General features: G+C 40.0%; 1 protein-coding gene across 1 annotated transcript in view; it reads left to right on the top strand.

Moving 5' to 3' along the window:
* Nucleotides 1-16297, top strand: part of KLHL41 (kelch like family member 41) — a 34245-nt gene that overhangs the window by 16562 nt on the left and 1386 nt on the right. The window contains exons 4-5 of the mRNA XM_049773424.1: nucleotides 10162-10347; nucleotides 12616-12762. Coding sequence (XP_049629381.1) covers nucleotides 10162-10347; nucleotides 12616-12762 — 333 coding nt within the window. The remainder of the gene's footprint in view (nucleotides 1-10161; nucleotides 10348-12615; nucleotides 12763-16297) is intronic.

Genomic DNA, 16297 nt, shown 5'->3' with positions numbered 1-16297 from the left:
CTGGAAGTAGCCCCTAAATACTGGTGGTGGAACCCCAAAACAGTAAAAATTGCTGAAGTAAACTTGTAGCTCATCATACTGGCAAAAACAATATCTCTATCATTAGCACCCTCATAGTGTCAAAATTATAACATCTAGGGGCCGGAGAGATAGCATGGAGGTAAAGCATTTGCCTCTCATGCAGAAGGACAGTGGTTCGAATTCCGGCATCCCATATGATCTCCCAAGCCTGCAAGTGATTTCTGAGTGTAGGGCCAAGAGGAACCACGGAGCATTGCTGGGTGTGACCCAAAAACAAAACAAAACAAAAATTATGACATTTAGGTAATCTTCCATTAGGTAATTTATGATTATACTTGACTACATTAAAAACAGTGTTTTATTGATTATATAGTCATAATACTTAATAAAAGTTAGGTAGGAAGGCCAGAAAGAGAATACCAGGTAAGTCAGTCATTTGCCTTACATCCAACCAACACAAGTTTGATACCTGGTACTAGCACCCTGAGCCTCACCAGAAGCAATCTGTCAGTGTAGAGCCAGGAGTGACTCCTGAGCATCACTGAGCATGGACCCAAACATCAAAAGCAAAAAATGTAGGTGTATTTCATAAGTATAGTTTTAAATGTAAATGTTCAGATCAATTTGTACGTGTTCAATTTGGGGCTTCACACAACTGAGGCATGTGTTATCACTGAACTGCATCCCTAAACCAACTTTTTTAATTATTGAATTAACACTCATTATGATATTGCATAAACTTCAAGTGTAGCTAATTAAAAATCAGCATGTGTTTATATTATAAAAAGGTAATGGGTCCATATTTATAAGACGAACTATGAATCAGTGAATCAGAAACAGAAATCACATGGCAACTGCAGAAAGGAAATTGACTTCCTCGGTAATATTTTACTTCTTGTTTTTTTTATATGTTTGGTCTGGTTTTTGGGTCAGACCTAGCTATGATCAAGGATACTTCTGTTTCTTTTTTCTTTTATTTAAACACCTTGATTACATACATGATTGTGTTTGGGTTTCAGTCATGTAAAGAACGCCACCCATCCCCAGTGCAACATTCCCATCACCAATGTCCCAAGTCTCCCTCCTCCCCTCCTGACCCCTGCCTGTACTCTAAACAGGCTCTCCATTTCCCTCATACATTCTAATTATTAGGAAAGTTCAAAATGTAGTTATTTCTCTAATTAAACTCATCACTCTTTGTGGTGAGCTTCCTGTGGTGAGCTGGAACTTCCAGCTCTTTTCTCTTTTGTGTCTAAAAATTATTATTGCAAGAATGTCTTTCATTTTTCTTAAAACCCATAGATGAGTGAGACCATTCTGCGTTTTTCTCTCTCTCTCTGGCTTATTTCACTCAGCATAATAGATTCCGTGTACATCCATGTATAGGAAAATTTCATGACTTCATCTCTCCTGACAGCTGCATAATATTCCATTGTGTATATGTACCACAGTTTCTTTAGCCATTCATCTGTTGAAGGGCATCTTGGTTGTTTCCAGAGTCTTGCTATGGTAAATAGTGCTGCAATGAATATAGGTGTAAGGAAGGGGTTTTTGTACTGTATTTTTGTGTTCTTAGGGTATATTCCTAGGAGTGGTATAGCTGGATCATATGGGAGCTCGATTTCAAGTTTTTGGAGGAATCTCCATATCGCTTTCCATAAAGGTTGAACTAGACGGCATTCCCACCAGCAGTGGATAAGAGTTCCTTTCTCTCCACATCCCCGCCAACACTGTTTATTCTCATTCTTTGTGATGTGTGCCATTCTCTGTGGTGTGAGGTGGTATCTCATCGTTGTTTTGATTTGCATCTCCCTGATGATTAGTGATGTGGAGCACTTTTTCATGTGTCTTTTGGCCATTTGTATTTCTTCTTTGTCGAAGTGTCTGTTCATTTCTTCTCCCCATTTTTTGATGGGATTAGATGTTTTTTTCTTGTAAAGTTCTGTCAGTGCCTTGTATATTTTGGAGATTAACCCCTTATCTGATGGGTATTGGGTGAATAGTTTCTCCCACTCAATGGGTGGCTCTTGTATCCTGGGCACTATTTCCTTTGAGGTGCAGAAGCTTCTCAGCTTAATATATTCCCATCTGTTAATCTCTGCTTTCACTTGCTTGGAGAGTGCAGTTTCCTTCTTGTAGATGCCTGTAATGTCCTGGAGTGTCTTGCCTATGTGCTGTTCTATATATCTTATGGTTTGGGGGCTGATATCGAGGTCTTTAATCCATTTGGATTTTACCTTCGTACATGATGTTAGCTGGGGGTCTAAGTTCAATTTTTTGCAAGCAGCTATCCAATTGTGCCAACACCACTTGTTGAAGAGGCTTTCCCTGCTCCATTTAGAGTTTCCTGCTCCTTTATCAAAAATTAGTTGATTGTATGTCTGGGGAAAATTTTTTGAGTATTCAAGCCTATTCCACTGATCTGAGGGCCTGTCCTTATTCCAATACCATGCTGTTTTGATAAGTATTGCTTTGTAGTACAGTTTAAAGTTGGGGAAAGTAATTCTTCCCATATTCTTTTTCCCAATGATTGCTTTAGCTATTCGAGGGTGTTTATTGTTCCAAATGAATTTCAAAAGTGCCTGATCCACTTCTTTGAAGAATGTCATGGGTATCTTTAGAGGGATAGCATTAAATCTGTATAATGCCTTGGGGAGTATTGCCATTTTGATGATGTTAATCCTGCCAATCCATGAGCAGGGTATGTGCTTCCATTTCCGCGTGTCCTCTCTTATTTCTTGGAGCAGAGTTTTATAGTTTTCTCTGTATAGGTCCTTCACATTTTTAGTCAAGTTGATTCCAAGATATTTGAGTTTGTGTGGCACTATTGTGAATGGGGTTGTTTTCTTAATGTCCATTTCTTCCTTATTACTATTGGTGTATAGAAAGGCCATTGATTTTTGTGTGTTAATTTTGTAGCCTGCCACCTTGCTATATGAGTCTATTGTTTCTAGAAGCTTTTTGGTAGAGTCTTTAGGGTTTTCTAAGTAGAGTATCATGTCATCTGCAAACAGTGAGAGCTTGACTTCTTCCTTTCCTATCTGGATTCCCTTGATATCTTTTTCTTGCCTAATCGCTATAGCAAGTACTTCCAGTGCTATGTTGAATAGGAGTGGTGAGAGAGGACAGCCTTGTCTTGTACCAGAATTTAGAGGGAAGGCTTTTAGTTTTTCTCCGTTGAGGATAATATTTGCCGTTGGCTTGTGGTAGATGGCTTCAACTAGATTGAGAAAGGTTCCTTCCATTCCCATCTTGCTGAGAGTTTTGATCAAGAATGGGTGTTGGACCTTATCAAATGCTTTCTCTGCATCTATTGATATGAATATGTGGGTTTTATTTTTCTTGTTATTGATGTTGTGTATGATGTTGATTGATTTACGGATGTTAAACCATCCTTGCATTCCTGGGATGAAACCTACTTGATCGTAGTGGATGATCTTCTTAATGAGGCATTGAATCCTATTTGCCAGGATTTTGTTGAGGATCTTTGCATCTGCATTCATCAGCGATATTGGTCTGTAATTTTCTTTTTTTGTAGCATCTCTGTCTGGTTTAGGTATCAAGGTGATGTTGGCTTCATAAAAGCTATTTGGAAGTGTTTCCATTTGTTCAATTTCATGAAAGTCTTGCCAGGATTGGTAGTAGTTCCTCTTGGAAAGTTTGAAAGAATTCATTAGTGAATCCATCTGGGCCTGGGCTTTTGTTTTTCGGCAGACCTTTGATTACCGTTTTAATTTCATCAATGGTGATGGGGGTGTTTAGATATGCTACATCCTCTTCCTTCAACCGTGGAAGATTATAAGAGTCCAAGAATTTATCCATTTCTTCCAGGTTCTCATTTTTAGTGGCGTAGAGTTTCTCAAAGTAGTTTCTGATTACCCTTTGAATCTCTCTCATATCAGTAGTGATCTCTTCTTTTTCATTCCTAATACGAGTTATCAAGTTTCTCTCTCTCTCTTTCTTTGTTAGATTTGCCAGTGGTCTATCAATCTTGTTTATTTTTTCAAAGAACCAACTTCTGCTTTCGTTGATCTTTCGGATTGTTTTTTGGGTTTCCACTTCATTGATTTCTGCTCTCAGCTTTGTTATTTCCTTCTGTCTTCCTATTTTTGGGTCCTTTTGTTGAGCACTTTCTAGTTCTATTAGCTGTGTCATTAAGCTACTCAGGTAAGCTCCTTCTTCCTTCCTGATGTGTGCTTGCAAAGCTATAAATTTTCCTCTCAGTACTGCTTTTACTGTGTCCCATAAGTTCTGATAGTTTGTGTCTTTATTGTCATTTGTTTCCAGGAACCTTTTGATTTCCTCCTTGATTTCATCTCGGACCCTCTGGTTATTGAGTATGAGGCTGTTTAACTTCCAGGTGTTAAGGTTTTTCTTCTGAGTCCCTTTGGAATTCACAAATAATTTCAGAGCCTTGTGGTCAGCAAAGGTAGTCTGCAAAATTTCTATCCTCTTGATATTATGGAGGTATGTTTTATGTGCCAGCATGTAGTCTATCCTGGAGAATGTCCCATGTACATTGGAGAAGAATGTGTATCCAGGTTTCTGGGGGTGGAGTGTCCTATATATATCCACTAGGCCTCTTTCTTCCATTTCTCTCCTCAGGTCTAGTATATTCTTGTTGGGTTTCAGTCTGGTTGACCTATCCAGTGTTGACAAAGCCGTGTTAAGGCCCCCCACAATTATTGTGTTGTTATTGATATTATTTTTCAGATTTGTCAACAGTTGTATTAAATATTTTGCTGGCCCCTCATTCGGTGCATATATGTTTAGGAGAGTTATTTCTTCCTGCTCTACATACCCCTTGATTAATATAAAATGTCCATCTTTGTCCCTTACAACCTTCCTGAGTATAAAGTTTGCATTATCTGATATTAGTATGGCCACTCCAGCTTTTTTATGGGTGTTGTTTGCTTGGATAATTTTTCTCCAGCCTTTTATTTTGAGTCTATGTTTGTTCTGACTATTCAGGTGTGTTTCTTGTAGGCAGCAGAAGGTTGGATTGAGTTTTTTGATCCATTTAGCCACTCTGTGTCTCTTGACTGGTGCATTTAGTCCATTGGCTTTGAGAGAAAGAATTGTCCTGGGATTTAATGCCATCTTTATATCGAAATTTGGTGTGTCTTTTGGTTAGTCTTGTCTTAAATTAGGTCTTTCAGTTTTTCTCTTAAGACTGGTTTGGAGTCTGTAAAGTTTCTGAGCTGCTTTTTGTCTGTGAAACCATGTATTCTTCCGTCAAATCGGAAAGTGAGTTTTGCTGAGTATAGTATTCTGGGTGAAGCATTCATTTCATTCAGTCTTGTCACAATATCCCACCACTGCTTTCTGGCATTGAGTGTTTCTGGTGACAGGTCTGCTGTAAATCTCAAGGATGCTTGCTTGAACGTAATTTTCCCTTTTGATCTTGCTGTTTTCAGAATTCTGTCTCTATCTGTGGGATTTGTCATTGTGACTAGGATGTGTCTTGGGGTGTTTTTTCTAGGGTCTCTTTTGGTTGGTACTCTTCGAGCATGCAGGATTTGATCACCTATATTCTTTAGCTCTGGAAGTTTTTCTTTAATGATGTTCTTGACCATTGATTCTTCCTGGGAGTTTTCTTCCTGGGTCTCTGGGACTCCAATGATTCTTAAGTTCTTTCTGTTGATCTTATCATAGACTTCTATTTTCATCTGTTCCCATTCTTTGACTAATTTTTCCATTGTCTGCTCATTTGCTTTAAGTTTTTTGTCCAATCTCTCCTGCTGTATGGAATTGTTATGTATCTCATCTTCCACAGCACCAAGTCTATTCTCAGCTTCTGATACCCTGTCCCAGAGCTTATCCATTTTGTCATTCACTTCATTTACTGACTTTCTCAGGCCTGTTAGTTGACATGTTATTTCAGTTTGGAGTTTTGTGATTTCTGTCTTCATATTTTCTTGGTTCTTATTAGTGTTCTGTTCAACTCTATCCATGGTTTCTTTGAGTTCTTTGAACATATTCCATATTGCTAGTCTAAAGTCCTTATCTGAGAGGTTGATTAGTTGGTTGGTCATTATCTGGTCATCAGAATTGTCCTCTTCATTCTCTATGTCTGATGCTGGCCTGCGTTGTTTCCCCATTGTCACACTTGTATTTTGGGTTTTTCTACGTGTTGTGGTGATATTCATTGGCTATATGATGTGGGCAGCACACTTCTCTGGCTCCGCCCTTTTTGGATGGGCTGACTTGCCTCTAAGGGAGGGGAGTCCTCCGTGGGTGAAGCCTCACACTGGATCAAATCTTAGGCCTGAGCATTCAACAGAGAAGACAGTCCGAAGAGGAATGCTTGCTTCTGTGTTATAGCACAGTTCTTAGTGTGATTTTTTCTTCTTGTTGCGATTGTGTTCTTTTCTTAGAAAGAGCGCATGGCCGCGAAGCGGAGCGGCCGTGCTCTGCTGGAGCCTCTTTTGCCCTACTCCCAAGAGTTTCACGCAAGAGGACAGTAGACAAACATTTACAAGCAGCACTCACAGTTGGGCTCCACTGGGCGGGCGTAGATTCGTGGCTTTTCCCCGCCTGATGTCCCAAACAGGGAAGCTGGCTTCTGCAAAAGCCTGCTGGTTTTCACGTTCTGGAGAGATACTTCTGTTTCTGTTGGGAAACTCTATGAGGTGCTAACTGGGAAGACCCAGTTAGATCCAGGAGCAAAGCCAGCTCCTCACTTTTTTACTATCTTTCTCCAACCCAACATTTTACTGCTGGCCTGAGGTGTGATAAGAATAATCCTCGGGCCCGGAGAGATAGCACAGCGGCGTTTGCCTTGCAAGCAGCAGATCCAGGACCAAAGGTGGTTGGTTTGAATCCCAGTGTCCCATATGGTCCCCCGTGCCTGCCAGGAGCTATTTCTGAGCAGACAGCCAGGAGTAACCCCTGAGCAATGCCGGGTGTGGCCCAAAAACCAAAAAAAAAAAAAAGAAGAATCCTCAAGTAACTCTACAGAAGGAGCTCCTGAGCACCAACTCAAACACGACCAAAATAAAATTGGTTTGTTTGTTTGTTTGTTTTGGTTTTGGGGCCACACCTGGTGGTGCTCAGGGGTTACTCCTGGCTGTCTGCTCAGAAATAGTTCCTGGCAGGCACGGGGGACCATATGGGACACCGGGATTCGAACCAACCACCTTTGGTCCTGGATCGGCTGCTTGCAAGGCAAACACCACTGTGCTATCTCTCCGGGCCCAAAATTGGGTTTTTATACAACCTTTCCATATTCTTTTTGTGTGTGTGTGTGTGTGTGTGTGTGTGTGTGTGTGTGTGTGTGTGTGTGTGTGTGTGTGTGTGTGGTTTTTGGGTCACACCCGGCAGTGCTCAGGGGTTACTCCTGGCTCCTTGCTCAGAAATTGCTCCCGGCAGGCACGGGGGACCTTATGGAACGCCGGGATTCGAACCGATGACCTTCTGCATGAAAGGCAAACACCTTACCTCCATGCTATCTCTCCGGCCCCAACCTTTCCATATTCAGAGTTAATTTATTCTGATTTCTGTCATCTTCCTTAGTTCCAATTGTAACCAACCAGAAATTATTTTTTGGTTTTTTGTTTTGTTTTGGGGTCATATCTAGTGATACTCAGATTACTCCTGAGCATGTATTCAAGAATTACTCCTGGCTGTGCTCAGGGAAACATATGTGATGCTAGGGAACAGACCCAGATTGGCCATTTACAACGCAAATGCCCAACTAACTGTACTACTGCTCTAGCTCCCCAAACAAGAATATTTAAAAGGTTTATTTTTAATAAACCTACTAAATGAAAAAATAAGTTATGGGATTTTTTTCCCATTGAATAATTATACTAAGCAGTGTTCTAACTTAGGCAATATACTGACCCTGCCAGATGATTTAATTGTTTCCTTCAAGTCCTATTAGTAACTTAGAAATAGATATGTCAGTGAGAAGCAAACAGGTCCTGTCAGTAAGAACATATTAATCTTAAGAATTGAATAACCAAGATAATATTGCTTAACAAATGCCAAAGTCAGGAACTCTGAAGTGAGTCATCATCTAAAAGTAAGCACTGAATTGCATTCATTTATCACCAGGGTATTTGAAGAACATGATTTGGTATTATACCATTACCAAGAAATTGGGGGGGGTGTATTTTTGGGTCACACCCTGCGGTGTTCAGGGGTTACTTACTCCTGGCTCTGTGCTTAGAAATAGCCCCTGGCAAGGGGCCGGGAAGGTGGCACTAGAGGTAAGGTGTCTGCCTTACAAGCGCTAGCCAAGGAATGGACCACGGTTCGCTCCCCCGGTGTCCCATATGGTCCCCCCAAGCCAGGGGCGATTTCTGAGCACATAGCCAGGAGTAACCCCTGAGCGTCAAACGGGTGTGGCCCAAAAACAAACAAAAAAAAATAGCCCCTGGCAGGTTCAGGGGACCAGATGGGATGCTGGGATGGGCTGCTTGCAAGGCAAATGCTCTACCACTGTGCTATCTCTTCGGCCCCAAACCAAGACATTTTAAAGTAATAGCTACAGTCAAACATTAGGAGAACTACTTCTGCTCAAGATATCCAATCTTTTACAAAATTAAATAAAAAATAAATAAATAATAGTCCACAAGTAGCTGGAGTTTTGGAGGGGAATTGCCTTTTGCTTTATCAGATATACTCAATTAATTATTATTTAAAATGCTAAACTCCCATCAGAAAATTATAAATTTATTTAAGGAACACAGTAGAATAATGCAGATGAATCTAATTGTTTAATCTACAGTTACTTACAATATATTGATGGATGAAAATAAAATGACCTATAATATAAAAATATTTTCTTTTTTGTTTTTTGCACAACAGCCAGGGATGCTCAGGGGTTACTCCTGGCTCTGTGCCCAGAAATTATTCCTGGTAGACTTGGAGGACTACATGGGATATCTCAGATCCTCCAAGTAGGCAAATGCCCTACCTGTTGTGCTATCGCTCCAATTTTTTTAAACTGTATTCTTTTTGGTATATTTTGGATCACATCTAAAACCACTAAGAACTTATTCCTAGCTCAGTACTCAGGTATTACTCCTGGTGAGACTTGGGGGGACTATATGGGATGCCAGTAATTGAACTCAGGTTGACCACATGTAAAGCAAGCGTCCTACCTACTGTACTATCACTTTAGGCCTAATCAAATCATGTTAAAATAGATATTCACACCTAATTATCTTAAGTAATTGATGTACTCCTAGCATATATGAATAATGAACAATTAAACAATTTTGTTATTTAAGTACAACAAAACACGATTTTATTCTATTTATAACTTTTATTAAATTTAGCAGTTGATGGAATTAAGTTTACTCTGCCTGGGCCTCTAAGCAGCTGCTAAAGTAAAGATGCCCCATCTAGTTGAATGATTAACCTGAGCATATCAAAACATAAAAAAATAACACTGTTGTCATCTTGATACCTAACCTGTAATAAAATCAATATTAAAAAATTTAAAACCAGAGCCGGCGAGGTGGCACTAGAGGTAAGGTGTCTGCCTTGCAAGGAAGGACCACAGTTGATTCCCTGGTGTCCCACATGATCCCCCCAAGCCAGGGGCAATTTCTGAGCACTAAGCCAGGAGTAACCCCTGAGCATCAAATGGGTGTGGCCCGAAAAAATATTTAAAACCCACAAAACAACATTTTGATCCTACTCTGTGAAACTGTCCTCTGTTTGGTAGCATATTGTTCATATTAAAAAGACTGAAGTTTTTGGGGCTGAAGAGATTGCACAGCGGTAGGGTGTTTGCTTTGCACACAGCCAATCCAGGACAAATGTTGGTTTGAATCCCAGGATCCAATATGGTCCCCTGTGACTCTCAGAAGTGATTTCTGAACGCAGAGCCAGGAGTAACCCCTGAGTACCACGGGGTGTGACCCAAAAACCAAAAGAAAAAAAAAGATGAGGTTTTTAGATCCTCTACTATTTTACATAAATGACTTTAAAATCATTCTTCTTTTCCAAAGGGAAGGTAGGCTAGAGAGAAAGTAGGAAGGACTGGAGTGCCACCAAGAATGATACTTGAACATGGAGTAGGTAGTAGCCCCCTCACCATTGCCAGTGACTCCGGATGTGCCCTATTTCCCACTGCCCAAAAACTGAAGATTTTGAAAGGGCTGTTTTGTTCTTTTAATCTTGCAGAAAGTGTACAAACAGGATGTTCATCTACAACCCCAAGAAAGGAGATTGGAAAGATCTGGCCCCAATGAAAACACCTCGGTCGATGTTTGGTGTAGCAATCCATAAAGGCAAAATTGTGATCGCAGGGGGTGTCACTGAAGATGGCCTTGCAGCTTCGGTTGAAGCTTTTGACCTCACAACCAATAAGTAAGTTGGTTATATACTACCCGCAAGATATCAAATACTACACATTTTAATGTGTGTGTGTGTGTGTGTGTGTGTGTGTGTGTGTGTGTGCGCGCGCACGCATGCGCTAGAAGGCACACCCTGGATCTCAGATATACAAAGCATATTCTCTGCAAGAGATATAAATTCCTAATCTATATGTTTTGGTATTTAACTCGGGATGAAATTAAGCTTTCTAATTTGGACTAGGAAGAGAAGGATAATTTGGCATTGATTAAAGAGTACATACATGTCTTCATCTGGATTTCTTTTGCTATTATTGGGTATAAAGTGGCCAACATTTGGTATGTTATATACAATTCATGACACATGAATCCTGTTAGTGTTGGAGTATTTTATGTGTACATACTTTTTTAACTTTGTGTATTTAGTTACATGAAAATAATACTTATTGAAATATATAATTCTATAAATCATGTTTCAATAAGAGTTGCTTAATTTTAAATATATAATTTCTTTGAGAAAAGACATTGTAGTTTGTGATATTATGAATATTTCAGGAGTTGAATTATTTTACATTCTTGATAAATTTCTTTCCTTTTGTTTTCATTTACTTAAAGTTAATATGAAAAGATATATGGCAGATATTACTCATATAAAATTAAGTCTTTTAAAAAAAATTTTTTTTTTTTGGTTTTTTGGGCCACACCCAGCGGTGCTCAGGGGTTACTCCTGGCTGTCTGCTCAGAAATAGCTCCTGGCAGGCATGGGGGACCATATGGGACACCGGGATTCGAACCAACCACCTTAGGTCCTGCATTGGCTGCTTGCAAGGCAAACACCGCTATGCTATCTCTCCGGGCCCCCCTTTTTAAAATTTTAAATTCACACATCAGAATAAATATATATAGTTTTTATACTGTTTGTTTTTTTATTCTGTTCATTTGACAATGAAAAAATGAGTACCAAATTATTTTTGAAATAATTATAAATGCCATATACATAAAATTAAGATATTGTAATATCTGAAAACTATAAAGAACTTTACAGAAAAATATTTAAATGATCATTAAAATTATTATTTGAAGACTATGGTAATGAGCCAGCACTCAAGTATAAGAAGTTAAACAGGAGAAGTTGCAAATATTCAATATTCTGGACCACAGATAGTACAATGAATGAAGTATTTACTTTGCTTTCAGCCAAATCTAGATTCAGTCCTTGAATACCATCAATGGTAATCCATGAGCACAGAGCCAGGAACAATTCCTGAGCATTAAAATATATAAATAAATATACAAGTACTTATATTCTATTTTTGTCCAGATGGTTACAACATAATTTAAAATTTTAATAACAAAATTATACCAATATATTACATATGAAGAGTATGATTATGGATATTTGCTTTATGAATTTACATATTTTCTGAATTTTCTGCAATGTATATATACCTCATTTTATAATTAGAAATATAGATATGTTAAAGGAAAAACTACCAGGTCTACTCTTAATGCCATAGTAATAGAACAGAGCTACAAAATAACTCATCCTATCCTCGATTCTTCCAAATAATTTGACTAATTTTTATCTTCAATTGCACTAGTTCATATGACTAAAAAGATGAAATATAAATAGACAAAAATTTATATTCCTAGTTTTTATAAAGCCCTTTCATAAACTTCTATCTCCAAGTACTTGGAGATTTCTTCAATGGAGAGCAGAGTTGAAGGTTTTTGTTTTAGAATTCAAATGGAATCAAACACATTAGTAGTTTTAGAATGGTCACAACTCCCCATCTCTTTAAACCTCACACATCATTGAGGGCATAGTTTGACAAAGACATTCAGAAAACTGAAGTATTCTAAGACTGATATGAGGGTCTCAAACTCGCAGCCCGGGGGGCCGCAAACGGCCCTCAAACAGCCCTCCGTAGAACATTTTGTGGCCCTGCCCTAGAGGAATCTTTTTTTGTTTTGTTTTGTTTTGTTTTGTTTTGTTTTAGTTGTTTGGGTCACAACCCCCAATGTTCAAGGCTTACTACTGACTTCACACTCAAGGATCACCCTGACTTTGCCTCTCAGCCCACAGGTAAATTGAGTTTGAGACCCCTAGGCCCACTGCCACATCTTTCAAATAAAGAACTATTTTGTATATCTACCAGCAGCAAACAATCTCATTTTGGTGACTTTATTCCTTTGAATTTTATGATTATTATTTTATATCATTAGAAAATATGTATGTATTTATCTTAACTTTTGCATTGACCATGTTTTCAATAATTCCTAGGTGGGAAGTAATGCCTGAATTTCCCCAAGAAAGAAGTTCCATCAGTTTAGTCAGCCTGGCAGGATCTCTGTATGCCATTGGAGGGTTTGCTATGATTCAACTGGAATCTAAAGAATTTGCGCCCACTGAAGTCAATGACATATGGAAGTAAGTTTTCTCCACCATATTTCATATACCAAACTATTTTGGGGGGGGTCACACCCAGCAGCTCTCAGGGATTACTCCTGACTCTATGCTCAGAAATCGCTCCTGGCAGGCTCAGGGGACCATATGATGCTGGGATTCTGCATGCAAGGCAAACACCCTACCTCCATGCTATCTCTCCGGCCCCATCATATACCAACTTTTTTTTTCATATACCAAACTTTAAGCCAGAGAACTAAACATTGATAATAAAAGAAAACATATTTCTAAAATTCAGTTAGCTAGAGTTTTCTTTTCTCTTTTTTTAATTTTTGTTTTTGAGTCACACCTAACAGAGCTCAGGGGTTACCCCTGGCACTGGGCTCAGGAATTACTCCTGGCAATGCTCCTAGGACCATATCAGATACTGGAGATAGAACCTAAGTCAGTTGCAAAAGCCATATCTGCTATACTATTGTCCATCGAAGCCCCGGTGAAAGGGGCTACTAAACACTACTTCAACAAGAACTCATTGAACTTCTGCATGTGGCACCTACTTTGTTTATTTTGTTTGTGGGTCACACCTAGTAAGCTCAGTCTTACTCCTGGCTCTGCACTTAGAGATCTGTTCTAGAGGGTTTGGGAGGACCATATGTAATTCTGGGATTGAATCTGGATTAGTCACTTGCAAGCAGCCTGTCCCTTGTAGCCATCTCTCCCACCCCTGGCACCATCTTAATCAAATAATGCTGCTTGTTTTCCATGAGCCTGTGAAGGAATGTGTCTGGGCCTTTTCTGAACCAGTCAAATAAGAGTTGGACTGTTGATCTGTTAAGCTTCATTCCAGCTCTAAAGCCTAGTGTTCCTGGCAGCCAGTAGAGCACAGGCTATTTCCAAACCACTTACTCTTCACCTCAGATTACTTAATTTCCAAAGAAAAATTGTTCTGAACAACATATAACCTCCAAGGTTTTCCAAGTTCATTTAGTCCATTTTGAATCTAATTTAAATGGATTTGCAATTATTTGATGATTCAACTACCAAAAAAAATTTTAAGGAGTTATTTTACCCCCCAAAACAATACTAGACAGTTCTCCCAAGTAAGACATTAGCACTGGATACTCCATTAATTTTTTTGTTTTGTTTTGTTTTTTGTTTTTTTTGTTTGTTTTTTTTTGGGGGGTCACACCCAGCAGCACTCAGGGGTTAGTTCTGGCTCTATGCTCAGAAATCACTCCTGGCAGGCTTGGGGACCATATAGGGTGCCGGGATTTGAACCACCATCCTTCTGCATACAAGGCAGAATCCTTATCTCCGTGCTATCTCTCCGGCCCCTCCATTGAATTTTTCTATAGTTACAACTGAAGCACAAGTTTTCCAAAGGAACACAAGTGGGTTTTACCAAAGTTTCTACTGCAGTGAAGTAGAGACCAACGTATCTGCAGGAGTCTGGGGAGCAGCTGAACATTCTATAGTCAGGTGGGATGGAGTGTGAATAGTCTCCATGAGAGCTCTGTGAGAAAAGTGTTTGCTGCCTTCAGCCCAGCACCCTGCTCATCTCAGCTTACATGTGATAGGTCTCTAATGCCCACCTGCTTCCAGAAACTCTCAGCTCCTGCTTTCCCTTATCTTAAATTCCAAGGCAGGATTTCCTTTCCTGGCTTGTGACAGCATGAACTTGCTTGCTCCTCAGTATGTCAATGCATAACTTCTCAGGGAGCTTTGGAGAAAGGCAGAATCCCAGGTCCCATCCCAGACCCATTCAATCAGAAGCTGTTGTTGAGCTAGATTACTCAGAGAACTCAGCTCAGTGGCATGATTTGGAAAGTAATGAGTGAAAACACTAAGCGCGTTTTGAAATATGGATGCTGTTTTTTTCTTTTCTCCTTCTTTCCTTCTTCCCCCACTTCCTTCCTTACTTCCTTTCTGGATCTAAAGATGGAAACCACCCCTCCAGCATGCAAAACCTGAGCTCAACCTATTGACCTCTCCCACCACTATAGTGATGACTATATTTAAATTTTCTTCTTTTTTGTTTTTGTTTTTGTTTTGGGCTCACACCTAGCAGTGCTCAGGGGCTACTCCTAGCTCTATGCTCAGAAATCGCTCCGTGCAGGCTCGGGGAACCACACGGGACTCCAGGATTCAAACCACAGTCCTTCTGCGTGCAAGGCAAATGCTCTACCACTGTGCTAGCTCTCTGGCCCTCTCTTCCTCTCTTAAAGGCATTTTGAAGACAAATAATTTACTATTTTCTCTCCTCTATAAATTACCAACACTAGACACATAATAGTCCAAATCAGGGGCTAGAGCAGTGTTGCAAGCGGTAAGGCGTTTGCCTGGCATGCTCTAAGCTAGGACGGACTTCGGTTTGATTCTCCGGCATCCCATATGGTCCCTCAAGCCAGGAGCGATTTCTGAGTGAATAGCCAGGAGTAACCCCTGAGCATATGGTCCAAAAATCAAACAAACAAATAAACAAAATAGCCCAAATCATTTTATGACAAATAAGGAAAATATTTTAGTTTTAGTTTCATTTTGTTTTGGGGCCACACCTAGTGATATTCAGGGATTACTCCTGGACTTGCTGCTCAGGGATCATTCCTGATGGGTTTAGGGGATATATGGGATACTGGGGATTGAACCTGAGTTGATCACTACAAGATAAGTATTCTACCCACTATAGTATCTCTAGCCCCAGGATAAAAATTATTTTAAAAGCATGGGGCCAGAGAGATAGCACAGTGGTGTTTGTCTTGCAAGCAGTCAACCCAGGACCTAAGGTGGTTGATTAGAATCCCGACATCCCATATGGTCCCCCGTGCCTGCCAGGTGCTATTTCTGAGTAGATAGCCAGGAGTAACCCCTGAGCACCGCCGGGGGTGGCCCAAAAAATAATAATAATAATAATAATTAAGAGGCTGGAGTGATAACACAGAGGGTAGGGCATTTGTCTTGCATGTGGCCAATCTGAGTTTGATGTCTAGCATCCCATATGGTCCTGAGTCTGCCAAGAGTAATTCCTGAGCAAAAAGCTGGAAGTAAGCCCTGAGTGTAGCTAGATGTGGCCCAAAAACAAAACAAAGCAATTTTTTTTGGTCACACCCAGCAGCACTCAGGGGTTACTTCTTCTATGCTCAAAAATCGCTCCTGGCAGGCTCAGGCTCGGGGGACCATATGGGATGCTGCGATTCGAACCACCGTCCTTCTGCATGCAAGGCAAATGCCCTATCTCTATGCTATCTCTCTGGCCCAAAATAAAGCAAATTTTAAGAATTAAAAATATATATGTTGAGGGCCGGAGAGATAGCATGGAGGTAAGACATTTGCCTTTCATGCAGAAGGACGGTGGTTCGAATCCCAGTATCCCATATGGTCCCCGTGCCTGCCAGGAGCGATTTTCTGAGCATGGAGCCAGGAATGACCCCTGACAGCTGCCAGGTGTGTCCCAAAACCAATATATATATATATGTGTGTGTGTGTGTGTGTGTGTGTGTGTGTTGGCCCAAAACAAAGCAAATTTTAAAAATTAAAAAATATATATGGGGCCGGAGAGATA

Source organism: Suncus etruscus, chromosome 5 (genome assembly GCF_024139225.1).
Source record: "Suncus etruscus isolate mSunEtr1 chromosome 5, mSunEtr1.pri.cur, whole genome shotgun sequence".
Taxonomy (NCBI): Eukaryota; Metazoa; Chordata; class Mammalia; order Eulipotyphla; family Soricidae; genus Suncus; species Suncus etruscus.
This window is presented reverse-complemented; position numbering and strand designations above follow the sequence as displayed.